The sequence below is a fragment of the Tachypleus tridentatus genome, chromosome 10 (genome assembly GCF_004210375.1).
Source record: "Tachypleus tridentatus isolate NWPU-2018 chromosome 10, ASM421037v1, whole genome shotgun sequence".
NCBI classification, from domain to species: Eukaryota; Metazoa; Arthropoda; class Merostomata; order Xiphosura; family Limulidae; genus Tachypleus; species Tachypleus tridentatus.
This window is the reverse complement of record NC_134834.1, coordinates 166,241,612-166,258,453: the sequence shown is the minus strand read 5'-3', so window position 1 is coordinate 166,258,453 and position 16,842 is coordinate 166,241,612. Positions and strand designations below refer to the sequence as shown.

Below are 16,842 nucleotides of genomic sequence, written 5' to 3'. Positions count from 1 at the left end.
TTTCAGAAAGCTCCATTTTATATATCCAATTAGTTTTAACTTTATTAATATTCATTACATTTTTTTAGTTTATTTTGACAATTGCAACAGTTGCTAATTCTGGCTATAAATCATGAAGAACAAAGCAAAACTGGCAAAATATATCTTTGACCAACAATCTGACCTCTCACAATAGCATCGGATCAGTCCAGATAACAATAGTGTTGCTAACAAAAGTCATTTAAACTTATATCCTTTTCTATTTACTCTGTTAGATATTACTTTTCTAAATAATAACATTAATGCAAATCATATTATGTCTACTAAGAAAAATATTTTAAACTTCGGATAAAGAGAATGAGCTTATTATACTACATATAAACATATCTTTAATATTAATAATGATTCAAATATATTAAAATATATTTGGTATGAAACACTCTCAATATCCTTATAAAGTCTAAACCAAATGTTTGTAATGGAAATCAGTTTTTCCCTTCCCATTAGATAGCCCACTGTTTAAATTTATGCTCTGTCTACCATGAGTATCCAAACTTTAGTTTTAGTATTCTAAGCCTGTAGTGTTATTGCTAAGCCATTGTGAGGGGTGAGGTAGTATTTTGTAATCAAAATAATCACGTCATTTTAGAAACTTTTCTACTACCTGAAAACTGTACATCAAAAGTTACAAAACAATTACAGACAACTTTAAAAAAAGTCATTTTATACAGAACTGTACATAAACTGAATATTTTCATTATTCTCTTAAGTGAGAATAGCAACAGATTTTTTAATGTCACTCTAGTCACAGAAATTTTCCCATGTAGTTCTATTTATAAAGAGCAAATATAAAATCAAACTTTCCACAATATTTACAACCACATTTACATCATTTTATATAGAAATTCAGAAGAGATAACTGATTAAAATATTTTTTAAGAAATACCCCAATAACAACTTTTTACATACGATAACAGTGGAATTTATCATAACAAACAGAATAGTTTACAGCATAAATGAATAAAAAATTAAGTTCAAAGCTTCTAGTGCACAAATTCAGGTACATTTAATCACATTACTTACTCTTGTAAAGTATCTCTTATATGATCAAGAGAAATTTCAGGAAATTGACCGTGGAGCTCAGTTACTGTTTTCTCCAAAGTCAACTGATAGTCCCCTTGTTTCTAATAAAAATAAATTGGCAGTCAGAGTAAATAGAAATAACATTTAAATTAAAGAGAAAAAATATTCATTAAGGATAAACATTAAGTTTTATTATACTGTAACAAAAGGAAATATATTATAAGCCCTTACTATTTTTAGTGATATTAAGAAAAACTATTTTCACAACTTTTTATTCCATAACACCGAAATATTTTGAAATATTACTTTATATTCAATTTTACTTTGATTGTTTGCAATTACATATGTATTTTATACATTTATAGAGTTGTATTTTGTGAAATAAATAAAACATCACTTTTAACCTTGAACTGAGTATCACTTAGTCTATTTATTCATTAACTAGTTTATAAAGTGCATATATTAAAAAGTTAGTTTCACACCTATTTCACTCATGAGTAGTTTTGTTCTGGTTGTTTCATGCAAATCTCTGATATTCTGATATCACTAATTTTAATATCATTTATATTTGTTTTACACAGGACAAAAATTAAAAGGTCATTTTTGATATATTTTGTAAATTTTTAGTTTAAAAACATGATCTCACTTCATTCAAGATATAAATATTTAGAAGTTACAAATTCATCAAAATAAATATTACCTGAATTACATACTGAAATAGGTTTGGAAAGTTGACTATACAAAAAGTGAGATTTTATTTTCTTACAACTACTTAAAACTCAGAATATTACTGTCATTTTTCAGAAAACAAATGCACAAGAAGCTATTATTTACTGTACTATTTTCCATTGACTTTTATATTTGACAAACAAAAAACAAAAACTTCAGTATTTGACTCAATAGTTTTTAGTTATAATCTTCCCACACTGAAAATATATTTCTAAGAGGTACTTACTTCTTCTGACATACATAGCTACTTTTGTTCAATGCAGCCCTTTATTTGCATTTTTTTTTTTTTTTTTGCATTCCACAAGCTTTTCACTCCCTTGGTTCACATGGTTTAATTAATTCATACATGTAAATTCCTATGTGACAAACCTCCACCAATAGATAAGCTCCCTGCACATATGCCTCTTTGGACTCATTCTATACTATTCTAACTAACTATCACTTTGAGTTTAGGCAGAAACCAAAGAACCTGTTGTCAGTAGGGAAAATATGGTCGGAAATGGGAGTAAAAGCAAGTACCTGTTGGAAATATATATTTAATATAAGAAAACTATAACTTATGATGAAATACCTTACTCTGCTCACATGCATAACTAAAATCTCACAATGAATATACTGAGGGGTTGGTACAAGGGAGAAAACAGGATCATCCTTCAAAAGCATCCAAATGGCATCCTCATAAGAGAACTCCTTAATAAGAGGATGATACATGGGATACCACATTACTTCTTTACCAGGTATATTTCTTGTGCAGATGTGGAAAAGGTGAGATGGATCCAGATGGGCAATTATGAGGAGCAAATCCCAATGGGAGAGAAAACAGTTGGACAGTGATCCTAACCCAATATATAATAATTTCAATCTCCCTAATGATAAAATGTGGGTAAAATAAGATATGTGTTCCAACATTTAGAGTGGCTAGGGTGCAACAGACCATTTATAGCAAGTCAACTGCATCCAAAACTCAACTTTTAAGAAGCAATATACATGAAAGGGTAGAAAAGAGGATCATACCATCTTCACCTCAAGGTCAGCAAACTGAAGGAAAATATTTCCATCGCCAGTCAGAAAACAGAACATGTCATCAGATCAAAATATAAAGACCAGACCACTTCAATCATAGTAACAAACTTGGCATAATGACATCTAGGGAGAGCACAATAGAAAGAAACAGAACAACCTACAAGTGCACTTATCATGACTCAAAAGACAAAAACAGGGCATCAGAGGCAAAATAAGTGAGGCACCAAGCAATCCTCAAATACGTGTGATGACTTATGGTGATTGGTTCAACTCTAAATATAAAACTCAACTGCTGGGAACCAAATTCCATGTGGGGGTAGAATGGAGAATCCCAACTGAAGAGGGTGAATTATATATATGCCAACACACGCCATGTGCTAGTACATCATAGCGAGTGCTTCAGCTATAAATCCAGAGCTCAGCCACTAGGAACCAACATCCATGCAGGAGAAAGATGGGGGATCCTAGTCTCACTACCTTCAAAACAGAATTCCCCCCATCTGCAGTTTAAGTAAATGTGCTCATAGAAGGTACAATCTTTAAGGTGGTAACTTGAATTTCAGAATTCATAAATGCAAATGAAGAACAAAACAACTGTGTTGGTAAAGAAAGAAAAGCATAGAAAAATTATTAAGTTCTGTAACTAGATAGAAAATTGAACAATATCATGACAAAATTGAGATCCAAATAACAGCTGGTTAAAAAATAAGAAATTAAAAAGGTAAATAATACAAATGTTTAAAGTTTGAAGAAAGCACTACATAAAATGTCCAAACGTGAGCACCATCAAACAAGCATAGGAGTCATGAGTCATGTAGATGCAGCATGTCTATTGGTGAAGGTTTGTCATGTGACAGTTTTATGTGAAAGGCAGTTAAAACCATGTGAACCATAGAGTATGTGGGAGTGAAAAGCTTGTGGCAAGTGAAAAAAAAATATTGCAAAGAGAAGGCAGTACTGAATAACTATGTATGCATGTGGAAGTACAGTACCTTGTCAAAAATTAACTTCCTTAAAAGTATTTTTTACTGGTTTACTATTGTTTTTTATCTCAGTACCAAATAGAAGTTAATGCAGCTTACATAACTGTGTTGAGGAGAAACTGAGCCCTTTTTAGGACTTGAAGAATGATCTGTGACCACAACCTTTTGTGTATGTTTTTGATTACTGTGGTACCTATAAACAAAAAAATAAAGGAACAATCACTGAAATACAATGATCTATGACTACAATCTTTTGTGTATGTTTTTGATTACTGTGGTACCTATAAACAAAAAAAATAAAGGAACAATCACTGAAATACAATACATTTAGATCTCAAAAAGTTTAATACAACAGTGATGAATTTCATAAGGAGTTTATAATAAATCCACTTAAAACTAATGTGTATGAAACATAATTCAGAATTTTGAGTTTTGTAATTCATAACACAGAAATTAATCAATGGTTTTCAAAATAATAGTGCCTCAATGAAATAATGTTCAAGCTATGTTTATTGCAAACACGGTTCCAAACTGGAAGTCTGCATAAGCACAAGAAAATAAATAACTGGTAATTTACATGACAGATACAAAAAAAAAAACAAACTTGTAAAGTATCAATTTTGAGTTAACTGGCACAAGCAATAGAGCTCAATTATTACTCCATCCAAACACTTTTTTTGAAAATCATAATAAAGTTTGTTTCAGTGAAAGGATCAAACAAGCATGTCTTGATAATCAGTTGTAAATATTGCAGATCATTCTGAGCTTTGAGAAATAATAAATTGTAACTTTGAGTTCAAGATGTATAAATGTTTCTATTCTGAACAATCTTATGTCAAATCCTCAAAAGTACTGAATTAATACAATCAATACTTGTTAAATGGTACTTTTTCAAGCACTCAATTCACATCATGAAAGCAAATTATTAAATGAAACTAATCACTGTATGCCACACTGGTGCTGAGACATAAATAAAAAATACAATATTCAATAAGTGCCAAATTGTAAAAAAAATAGAATTAACTTCTCTGAATGGGGTCATGATCAAACCAAACAGAAATACACAGTCACAGATGTAAAACAAATTTATTAGTACACCTTAAAATATTATTTTAAGACAGATTTTCATGTTCTTAAACCATAAGTTAAAATTTTTTATGTTTATAGTTCATTATATATTAGTAAAGAAAAGTTACAATCTACACAACCATTCACTTCACATTGTCAAATAAAAAAGATTTTTTGCTTCAGATGTGTGTTAACAAATGCCAAATTCTTAAGAAATGTTTTTACTGAATGGATTACTTACATAGTTTTCATTTTATTAAATCCTGTTCTTATAGACTATATTTTTACTTTTTCCAACTACTTATAATTATAAGTAAATCTCAACTCAAAAGGCTATGTGGCATATTTTATCAATACCTAAGTTAACATGAGTGCCCTTCAACTGTAAATAAACCAATACACACAAATGCAAACATATTTGGTTATCATCATGAAATTTTCAATTGCTTTATAATAACCATATGTGTAAATTTTACAGAAGATCTCAACTTTCATCATTTTTATAGTAACAAAATTTAACACAAGTTTAGAAACAAAGCAGGAATGTTCATGTTAATGAACCAAAAATTCCACTCATAATTATCACAACAATGACACTATTATTGATATTATTTGCAGAGGTGTGTAGGTCAATTGGCAATTAATTAGTAATCATCTATAATAATGAGTTATAAATAATAACTACCATTGACTACTTTGAAAATTGAGAGCAGTTTTTTTTTTTTTTTAACAGCAACAGTAAACTGAAAAGGAACAAATAAAATATAAAACTTTAAGCACCAGTGCTCAAATTATATTTTAAAAAATATTAGTTACAAACCACATACATAAAAGTAATTTTTTTTAAAATTATATATTCACATACAGAGGTAGCATAATAATAATTTGTTGGAGAATTTCATTGCTGTGGTGGCTAAAGTTATCCACTAAATAGAATGGTGGTGTGAGTGGAGGTTTTGATAATTATTGTTGTAGAAATTCAATTAAAGCATTTTGCATTTGTTATATTTTAAATTAATACATTTAAGTATTCAAAATCTCATAACAACAACACAAAAGGATTAAAACTGCATTAACAAGTGAGCAGTTGCAGGTAACTATGGACATAAAGTTCAAAGTCAAACATTTATAAAGGTTAATCTGAATCATAATGTCAATATTTGGGAAGTAACAAAAAATATTTCATCAGAACAACTGTGGGTCATTCTATGTCAAATCATCCAAGGAGCTGCAGGTGACACCCTCAGAATGCCTTGAAAAAATTTCACATGTGCTCATTTACCCATATAATGAAAAACTGCCAAAGATTACATGAATATCTCTAATAGTTTCTGATTTACAGCCATGTAAAATTTAATTAATTTTGTTTTAAATTTGGCAAATTCATTTATTGGCAACTTTGGTTGCTTAAAGCTGCAAGAGTAATGGTGGTAGAAGGCTGAAATTTGCTAAACTGACTAAATATCTCACAGAATTCAAACATGGTCTCAAACCAAGTTTATCTCTCTCAGGAATTTCATATTGAGGCTGTAAAATCACCTGCAAACCCAAAATTGTTTAAAAACATTGGTTTATTTAATAAGCCATAGCTCTAAGACCTAATATGATACAAAGCTGAATTTTGTTTTCAAATATCCTATAACATATCAGTTGATAAATCAGCAATTGTTGTAATTAAAAGTCTATTAGATCTCTTGTAAGAAAATGTAGTTGCATGCAAATTTTTATGAATTACCTAAAAATAGCCCTACTTCAGACCACAGTTTGACCATGTCACCAGTTATTCAGTCTTTTCAAATTTTTACCATATATTCTCACATCTCTGAATATGATCTACAAAAAAAATCAAGATGGTGTTCAACCTACTTTGAGTTATAATTTCTTAAAATATCCTCTGACCATATGTTTGCTATGCAAAAAAATTCAGTTCCGTTTCTGGTGTGTTACTGAGTGCAAATATATCCATACAGTTTTGAAAAATACCTGTCAGAACTTTATGAATCTCACAGAAATATTCTAACCAGCCTTTCACAATGTTATATAATGAAGTTGTAAGAAACAAGAAAGAATTAATTCATTTCTGAACAAGTTTATTGACATAACTAGTTAGATCACATGGCAATGCAAATATATTGTGTATGCATTTCAGTTATGCAGATATGGCTGAGTTCCTTCAGTGAAAAATGAATCCAGTCTTTTTGGTCCAGTTTTACGGCAATACTTGTTTAAGTGGCATGGATCAGCTAAGTGAGTTCCTATACTGCACTCAGGTAAATCATACATACCCTTCATCTCAGTGGTAATAATGGTCTGATGACTCCAGAGATTACGTCACTAGCTTTTATACTGATCCATTATTGTGCAATAAATTAGAATTATGTCATCATCAAAATTTCTTCAATTATTAAAAGAATTTAGCCATTCTTGTGCAATATGACCAAATGTGTTTGGACAGATTTCTAATATTTCAGGATGATGTAAGAAACAAAGTCACTGGTTGTACAGTATGTGATAATTAATTAAATAAATATTGCAGATGTATCATTTATCTGAAGTTTATCTAAACTAATATCAGCTTGCTGAGAAATAGACAGAAGTGAATTTTTGTGTAACACATTAATTGAGTAATACTGAAGCAATCAATAGGACCATAGTTTCCTACACTGACTGCAGAAATAAGATCTCAATAATCCCAAACAACCAATTTTTTTTTTTTTACAAATATGTAATTCAAATAAATCAATTAGTTTATTTAAGCTGCCTGTTAATTTGTTATTTTTCACAATTTTGATTTTTTTTAAGATCATGTCCAGCGATGTAAGAATATATGGTAAAGGCTGATAAGAATATTTCAATGGGATTCATATTTTTTTCAAAATTGTATGGATATATTTGCACACAGAAACACACCTGAATTGAAGCTTTATTTTTCAAAATCTGGGTGATTTGACATGGAATGACCCATGTGTAATGTTATTGATAGGATAGTTTAACTAGAACAAACTACAAAGACTTTTTTATGCTATAAAAGAACAAAACAAGCTTCACTTTCCCTACCACTGATGAAATAGAATCAATTAAAGATCAAACTCAGTTTAAACACAGAACTAAATTTTGTAATGTAAATAAAGGTGTAAGATGAATAATATGCATGTAACAAAATATGGTTCACACATACTGATGGAAAAGAAATTCCAGGTCTTCCCAGGACCAAATTGCCATTTTCAAGGTCTAATTTAGAGATTTTAACAGAGTATGAACTTGAACAAAATGGAATAACTAATGTTTTATTACATTTCATTCAAAACATGCAGTAATAACTGTACAAATTTTTCTAGCAATAATACATACAGATAAAGCCAAAAAAAAAAAATACATATAGTGAAATTACATAAAAAATAAATTTATTATCCTTATTTATTTAACACATGCTTTGCATCATGCACAATTGATTGAATTTTTACTTGTCTGGCATGCTTTGACTAATACCTAGCCTATCAAAAAACACTTATTCAAGAAAATATAGACAATGAAATAAGCCATAAAAAGAAATAAGAAACAACAACCATATGCTTAAATAATTAATAAATCAATAATGAGTTCTTAGTCACTTACAGTCCCATAAGTACACTTCAACATTTCCTAACATTTATTTAATACCAAGAGATAAAGCTTCATCATTTCACCCAAATACTGTGCTTTGGCCTGTGTCAAAAATTCCTCTAACATGTGACCAAACTTAAATAATATTTATTGAACATATTATTTCAACTTGTTTACACAAAAACAAGTCAACTTGTAGCTGACTGATTGCTGAACATATATCAAGACAAAACACCATGGAGCCGAACCACGGTTTTAAAATAATTTGGCTTTTCACACACAATTGCATTTCTTTATTTTTAAATAATTTCTCAATCTTATGCTGCAATTCCACCTAATTCAGAGCTGTTCAAAGAACTAGGATCCTTGCTGGTGAATATAATATTTAGTATCATGAAATACAATTTGCAAGTTTTCTTTATTAATGGTTAAACAATTTTCATTTGTTGTCAAGGGTGCATGTGATTCATTACACAAAATGATGATTGCAAGTATGAAGTACAATCACAAACTAGTTTTTAAAAATTCTGTTCCATTTAAAGATCTGAAAGAAAAACTAATAAGATTACAGAGAAACAATAATATTTACAACATAATTCACAATAATATATTTACAATCTTGACTATTCCCGAATGTGACACCAAAATGTACACTTACAATATATCAGGCAAGGTAAATTGCTGTACAAAAAATGGATAACCAGATATGGTAAAGTTGAAAAACTATCTTTAATGGAAAATATTTGATTATATTACACACAGCAGTTTGGTTTGTGAAGTGCTTTCTCTTATATTATTGCTATTTGGAACTGTCTTTCTCTCCCTTCCTCCATTTTGTTTATCACCAGTTATTACTTAAAATTATTGAATAAAGGTAGGCTTTTTCATTATTTTTGAGATTTTATGCTGAAGATGGAATCAGAAACATTCTGAAACATCCATGTTTTTATTATCCTACTTTAGGTTTCAGCAAAATGAGTTTTAAGGTTATTTCATATTAACAATACCATTCTAAGAATAGTCAAATGACAGAAATACATAGGTCAATGATACCTATTTTATGAATCTATTTTCATATAGATTGTTTTTGAAGGAAATGAAATAGACACAATGGTAAGGTTTGCTGTCAATAAATATAATGGTACTGAGAGTAATAGTGTCAGGATTTCAAGGACTATTCCAAGATCTTGATATAAAAGCAGAAAATGTTTATCAAATCCTATGACTTTCCTGAACATTAACAGCCTGTGAAAACCCAGCATGAGTAAGAAAATGTTGAAAACAATGGTTCTGTTATGTCCCTTTGTGATGTACTTCAAGAATGATTACATATTTATCTACTGTCTCAAGAAAAGATGCTGGGTATCAAAGAAAAATCAAAATATATTTATCTTATCCTCAAGTTTCATTGTTTTACCAGATGGTCATAACTGGAAGTGGCTAAATCTATTTGTAATTCTTTTAAACAGAAATAGTTTTAAAAATTCAGTTAATTTTTGCAAATATTTTTGGAAATTTGAAGACAAATTTTACAACAACCATATATAATGTTTGTGCCTTCAAACAATTTAATTTAAGAGTTTTAAGCTTTATAATGTACATGTTAAATAAATGTATTTATTTCTATCTTTTTACTTGCTTCTTTTGGCAATCTAATTTTTAATAATCAAAATATGTTTTATATAAGAAAATTACTTGGTTATGATAACTTACATCATCAATCTTTTGGGGCTGAGAAAGTGTTCAGATTAGAGAAGTAGTTATGAAGTAACCACTGGTAATATATTTATAAAAAAATAATAAAAGAAAAATACTGACAAAATTGATTAGGTGTGACAAGATAAAAAAAAAAAAAAGTTCAACTTAACTCATGGGGTGAGCATTTTAAGTATTACAGTAAAACCTGTATAAGCCGAAAATTGCATAGGGCGGAAACCTGTACAAGCCAGAAATATCAAAATTTTGCAACATTATCTTCAGATTTCTTTTATAAAAGGCCCTCTATATGCAGAACCTGCATAATGCAGATGGAAAACTATCTTTCACCTACCTCATCTATGAACAAGTAGTAGGATTAGAATGTAAGACAGAAAAAATGTTTTTGATTAAAACTTAATTTCTTATTAAATTAATAATTTCTTCAAATATTAATAAATTCTTGTTTAATTAATAATTTTTTTAAATATCAATAAATTCTTGGACATTTTGTTACAGTAGGTATTGGTTAAATATATTCTGTTCTTTTCTCTGCCATCATTAATTTTACAGTTTAATTAGATTCATGATTTGTAGAAATATATTTTGTCTTTTAAGTGCAAAATTATATTCTTCAAAAAATTTTCACAAAAAATAAATTCCTATCTTTCCTGATTTTAAATTTAGAGAAAATTTACTTAATACCCTCATTTAAAAAAAAAAGCTACTAAATACCCTCATTTTTTTAAAGTTGTTTGTTATGACAGTTCTAATGAAATACAAACTTTGATTCTATGAACATGGAACATTTTGTGAACATTAACAAGAATTTTTTAACAGAAACTGATGAAATTGATTTAAAATCTATAATAGAAGATGATAACAATGTGAGAGATTCAGAAGATGAACAAAATGAAAAAGATAGTGAGGAAATAGAAATTTCTATTTCATCACAAGTGTTAAGTTATATTAATGTTATCAAATTGTATGCAAAAACAATTGGCAATCTCTTTCAACCTCATCAGAAAGATCATTAGAAAAATGAAACAGTTGAAACTGGACACTTTCTTCAAATTAATTTGATTACGATTTTATGTACTTATGTATACTTTGAATGTCTATTTTGGTTCTTATTCTAATAAATATAGCATATACAGTATAATAACTTTATCCACAAATGTTTTACTTCCCTTGAGTCAAGCAAGTATAATGTTCTGCTCAAAAATTACACATAATTAAGGAAATGCATATTCACTATGTCTATCTAAGCTGGAAAACCTGCTTAATCCAGAAATTTTACTTGGTCCTGTGCAATTCCCCCTTAGACAGGTTTCACTGTGATAATGTGATTAATCAAACCTTAGGTAATGTTATGTAATTAATTATATTGTTTGAATTTATTCCCTTAATGATATTTTGCTATGGATATTAACTAGATAAAATGACAGATTTTGTATGATCAGCTTGTTGAGAAAACTTGGTTACATAATAAAATTTCCATGTTGTTTCCTTGTAATATGAGTAACAGCCAAGAAAATGTAAGTCAATGAAAAGTAAGGTAAATAAGATATTTTGTAACTTAACTATGCAATCCAAGTACAGATTTAGACAATTCATGCAAACCAGTCAGAACAAATACAACTTCATTGACTATCAACATTTCAGATTTTTTTTTATTAATTTATTCCAAATGAAATGATAATTCAAATACAGTGCATTCCTCAAAGCAATAATTGTGCCAATATTTCATTTCAGATTCCAGCCTCTTATTTCCTGTAGTCTAAAAGTTGATTGATCAGCTACAGAAACACTGATCTTCTGTTGGTTACAAGTAGCTGGACTGAAGCATAATGCAATCAATGAGTTCAAGCAATAAGAACGTGTTTGCTTTGTTCTTAATAGTCTGATAAACATACAGCAAATCAGAGAGTTCCTCAAACAGTCCTTGGTTGTACTCAAGCATGTACCTACTGAGATTTATTTCCATTAAATGAAAATATAAAACATTTTTAAAGACATTTACTATTTGTATGTTATTTAAATATGCTTGAAAATAATCTGTTGGGTGGAGTCATGGGGAACATTTTACATTACTGGACAATTTGCCAAAATTGCTAATTGGTACATCTGCATGATTTTAATACTTCTATGCACTAATGATATGCAAACAATAATTGTGACATTTCTAATTTCAAACTATTCATCAATGATACAACAACAGTAATAAATAACATCTAATCTCATTTGACATTCAGTTTAATAAACCTGTCAAAATAAAATTACTTTTCCTTCCTACATAAGATACACACAAAAGCATGCATTTCTGCCAAAAACTATATGAATAAGGTACAAAATAACACTACCTGTGATCAGATGTTTCTGCATTCTGAGAAGTCTGGTTAGCTCCACCATGGGGGTACTAAAACAAACAGAAATGACAAGATTAACAATGGAAACAAAATTATCTGCAGCATATACGTCTGGTACAATAAATATACTCCATGCAGGTATTATTATTTTTTGTAATGCATTACCACTACTGTGTAGTTTCTAACTCTGTAACCAAGGGCAATATCCAGTTAAGACTTTCCCCACTTAAGCTCTATGTTGCAACAGATTCATAAGGTGGAAAACAAAATCTAATTAAAGCAGGAGCACCATGGGAAAAAAAAGCAGAATGTTTAATCTTTGAACATTTTGTAATTTACACATTCCATCAACATTTAAGTTAAACTGTTTACATACAACTTAAATATCTATCACGACACATGGTAGCGTGCCATGCAGTCAAAACAATCTGCAGGACACAGCGTGTTATTAACCCTTTTGCAATGTGTCATGGATCAAAGGCCATGTCATCACATTTGTTGACTTGCATTCAAAATTTTATTGAACTACTATTTTATGAATTTATATCAATGAGTTTGGAATCAAACTGTAGGTTACAATTCAAACTTTAATATTATACACAAGTTAATTTCTTAATTTAAAAGTAAATATTAAAATAACACATCTAAATATAGATTTTTGTTGAGTTGAGAAGTACACTGAATATAGCACTGTTTAAAATTAGATTTTGTGATATCAAAATACTCAGTTTTGTTCAAATTAGGTACTCAAATTACTAATATTATCAAGCTAGATCATAAGAACCTTGAATTTTTTATTCAGCTAAGATAAGCTTTATGTGCTGAACCAAACACAGTGGTCTTGTTCACCTATTTCAATTTTTGGAAACAGTGCCTTATATTCACTTACTGCAACATATCACATGTGAATAACCAATCAACAGCTTAGAATGTCCCCAGTGTTGTTGTTTTTTTTCAGCCATTTTAATCTGTGCAAAAGCTAACTTGTTCTTTCAATCCAAGTTTTCAAGGAGGTAGGCTGTGTCTTTAATCTACTTGGTTTCACATTTTTTATAATCTAAATAAATCTTAGTTATTAAGCTGAATACATTATAGTGGAATTCTATGGCATCAGTGTAGTTGTTTATGATTTTTTGGTTTTTCAACTGTATATACAAAAGAACCTAAAAAATAATTTTACTTAATATCCTCTGTGCAAAATTTTAAAAGGCTTAGCTACCTATGTCCAGCAGCAACAGAGTACAAAGATCACAGCATGAAGAGATAACTGTTTGCTTTACTCCTTGATTTGTTGTTCTGTATTTTAACAAAAAATAAATTTAATAATTTACTTCTAAGTAGTAATAATCTATATACATAAATATAATGCATAATAATTGAAATGTGACCATGTATTATAAAATACTAGTCCACTGAAACACAGCCAAGACAGGAAAAACTAAAGGTCAGTTTTACTGAATACATAACAACTGCACATGAACAAAGTCAATACATGTTATGTAATGTTAACCAAACATGACTGGAAGATCAATATAATAAAAAATATATGTAAATATATAGTGTTATAAGACTTAAGTTACTAGCATGAGAAAAGCATAATTTATATTCATTTCCTAATTTTTTATGATGTTTATGAGATTGGTCAAGTGACAGTTGATTGATTGATTTAGTGTTTTATGGCACAAAGCACCAAGGCTATCTGCGCCAAACATTCGGTAAAAATGTAAAAAAAATAAATAAATGTAGTAATAGACATAAATGGAAATGAAGGTAAAACAAAAAAGTATAAAACCAATGTTGACACCTAGTCTACAATGTTAAGATAGAAGGCAGAGTATAAAAAGTTGTAAGGTATTTACTCTAGCAAAAAGGTAATGATCATAACCCGCCAGGAAGACTAACAGGTAAGTTCAAGAACCACCGTCAGTCACCTGAAGTTGGTCTCTCCAGTCCTGGTTCCGGGTTATGTGTCATAGCAGCTATTATCAAAATGTAAAAGAATAAAAGTTTTAAAAGACACTCCGCAAAATTGTAATAATGAGTAGCCAAATGTCCAGTAAAAAAGATAAAAGTCAAGTAAATGGAGTAAAATTTGTAAAAGTAATTGAAAATAAAAGCAAAATGGCAATTAAAACAGAAAATGGCGTAAAAACCAATGTTGACATCCAGTCAACAAAGTTGTAAAGGACTACCTGTAGCAGAATGGTAATGATCATAACCCGCCAGGAAGACTAACAGGTAGTATAAAAACCACCGTCAGTCACCTGAAGTTGGTCTTTCCAGTCCTGGTTCCGTGTTATGAGTCAATATGGCCAGTACTAAAAAGTAAAGTAGTAAAAGTGTGAAATGATATGCAGCAAAAGTATAATAACAACTCCCCAGGACGACTAATGAGTAGTTCAAACAGTAGTGTTAGTCACCTGAAGTTGGCCTTTCCAGTCCTGGTGTCGAGTTATTTAATGTTCTGGCCATTGCCCAATGTCAAATTGAATAAGAGAGATTAAAACTGTAAAAAAGGAACCACAATTAAAAAGGTGTAATGAATAAATATGAAACACTTAAATGAGATTAAAAAGATTAATGGCCATTAAAAAATTAAAAACATTATCAAGGTGGACAGAGTCACCATCACCAATAACTCTGTCCAATGTTACAGACTGACCCTGGGAAAAAATATGTTTAAAATATTGCCGTCGTTGAGAATTGTAACGATGGCAAGAAAGTAAAATGTGGCTGATAGTGATTTGAGTGTTACACAAACTACACATTGGTGCATCAGTTCCAGATAAAAGAAAATGATGAGTTAAAAAACTGTGACCAATGCGTAGCCTAGTGAGAACAACTTCCTCCTTCCGAACTTTACGGAAGCTAGATGGCCAAAGTCCAATTTTGGGTTTGATTTGAAAAAATTTGTTGTCGCATTGCTCACTCCAAGTGGACTGCCAGCTGGCACGGAGCTGAGCCTTGAAGACAACACCATAGTCCATGTACGAAATAGGCATAGGAGTGATGGTGCTGAAGCAGACATATTTAGCTGCCATGTCTGCAAGCTCGTTCCCGCGAATACCAACATGGCCTGGTATCCAGAAAAACTGGATTGAAGTAGCTGGTAATGAGAAATGGGCCAGTTGGTTTCGAATATCAGCGAGAATAGGATGTCAGCTAACGTGTAGCGATTCCAAGGCAAGTATAGAACTAAGCAAATCAGTATAAATAGTGCAGTTGGAGTACTGCTCAGCTGCAATATGATCCAGGGCAAGAGATATGGCATACAGTTCAGCAGTGAACACAGAAGACGTAGAAGGGATTCTGCGCGCAACTACTGACCCATAGCAAACCATAGCAGAGCCCACTGAATTACCTGATTTGGAACCATCTGTATAAATGGGAACTGAATAATTGTTTGAAAGATATTCATTGAATAAAAGATGGTACTTCCAATCTGGAGTATCTGCCTTTTTTAGGTGACTGAAAGAAAAGTCACATTTGGGGGCTGTAATAAGTCATGGTGGGATGGGCCGACCTGTGGAATCTGCAATGTTATCCAAGGACAGACCCAATTCATCCAATTGCTCCCGGATGCGAAGACCAAACGGAGCAATGACAGATTGTCTGTTCTGAAAAAGTACTGCCCACCGAGGAAGGAAAACACATTTCCAGGTGGGATGCTTAGGTAAGGAATGAAGTTTCGAAGTATATTGTAAAGACAGTTGCAAACGGCAAAGGTGTAGAGAAGGTTCATGAGATTCAATGTATATACTTTGAACTGGAGAGGTATGGAAAGCCCCAGTGCAGAGTCGAAGTCCTTGGTGATGAATGGGGTCCAGCATCTTTAAGGCCGAGGGTCTGGCAGAGCCATAGACCATTGATCCATAATCGAGTTTCGATCTAATAAGAGCACGATATACCTTTAACATTGAACAGCAATCTGCCCCCCAACTGGTAGAAGAGAGAACACGGAAGATGTTCAGTGCTCTTGTGCATTTGACCTGAAGCTGCTTTAAGTGTGGTATAAAGGTCAGTTTACAATCAAAGATAAGCCCAAAGAACTTGGTCTCCGGGACCACTGGCAGCAAAACTTCACCAATATGAAGTTCAGGATCAGGGTGAATACCCCGTCAATGGCAAAAGTGCATGCATACAGTTTTGGAGAGAGAGAAATTAAAGCTGTTCGCCAGAGTCCACTTCCGTACACAATTGAGGGCGGTTTGTAGTTGCCGCTCAACATATCTCATGTTTGACGACTGACATGAGATGTCAAAATGTCGTCGACATACAGCCCATTCGCAACAGTGAGAGGGAGTTGTTCA

The 16,842-nt window shown here is 30.9% G+C and overlaps 1 protein-coding gene across 2 annotated transcripts in view; it reads right to left on the bottom strand.

Moving 5' to 3' along the window:
• LOC143230855 (uncharacterized) overlaps positions 1–16,842 on the bottom strand; it is a 58,664-nt gene that overhangs the window by 30,575 nt on the left and 11,247 nt on the right. For both annotated transcript variants that reach the window (XM_076465117.1, XM_076465118.1), the window contains exons 3-5: positions 12,527–12,582; positions 3,897–3,990; positions 1,063–1,163 (exon numbers count right to left, since the gene is read on the bottom strand). In XM_076465117.1, the coding sequence (XP_076321232.1) occupies positions 1,063–1,163; positions 3,897–3,990; positions 12,527–12,582 (251 nt within the window). The remainder of the gene's footprint in view (positions 1–1,062; positions 1,164–3,896; positions 3,991–12,526; positions 12,583–16,842) is intronic.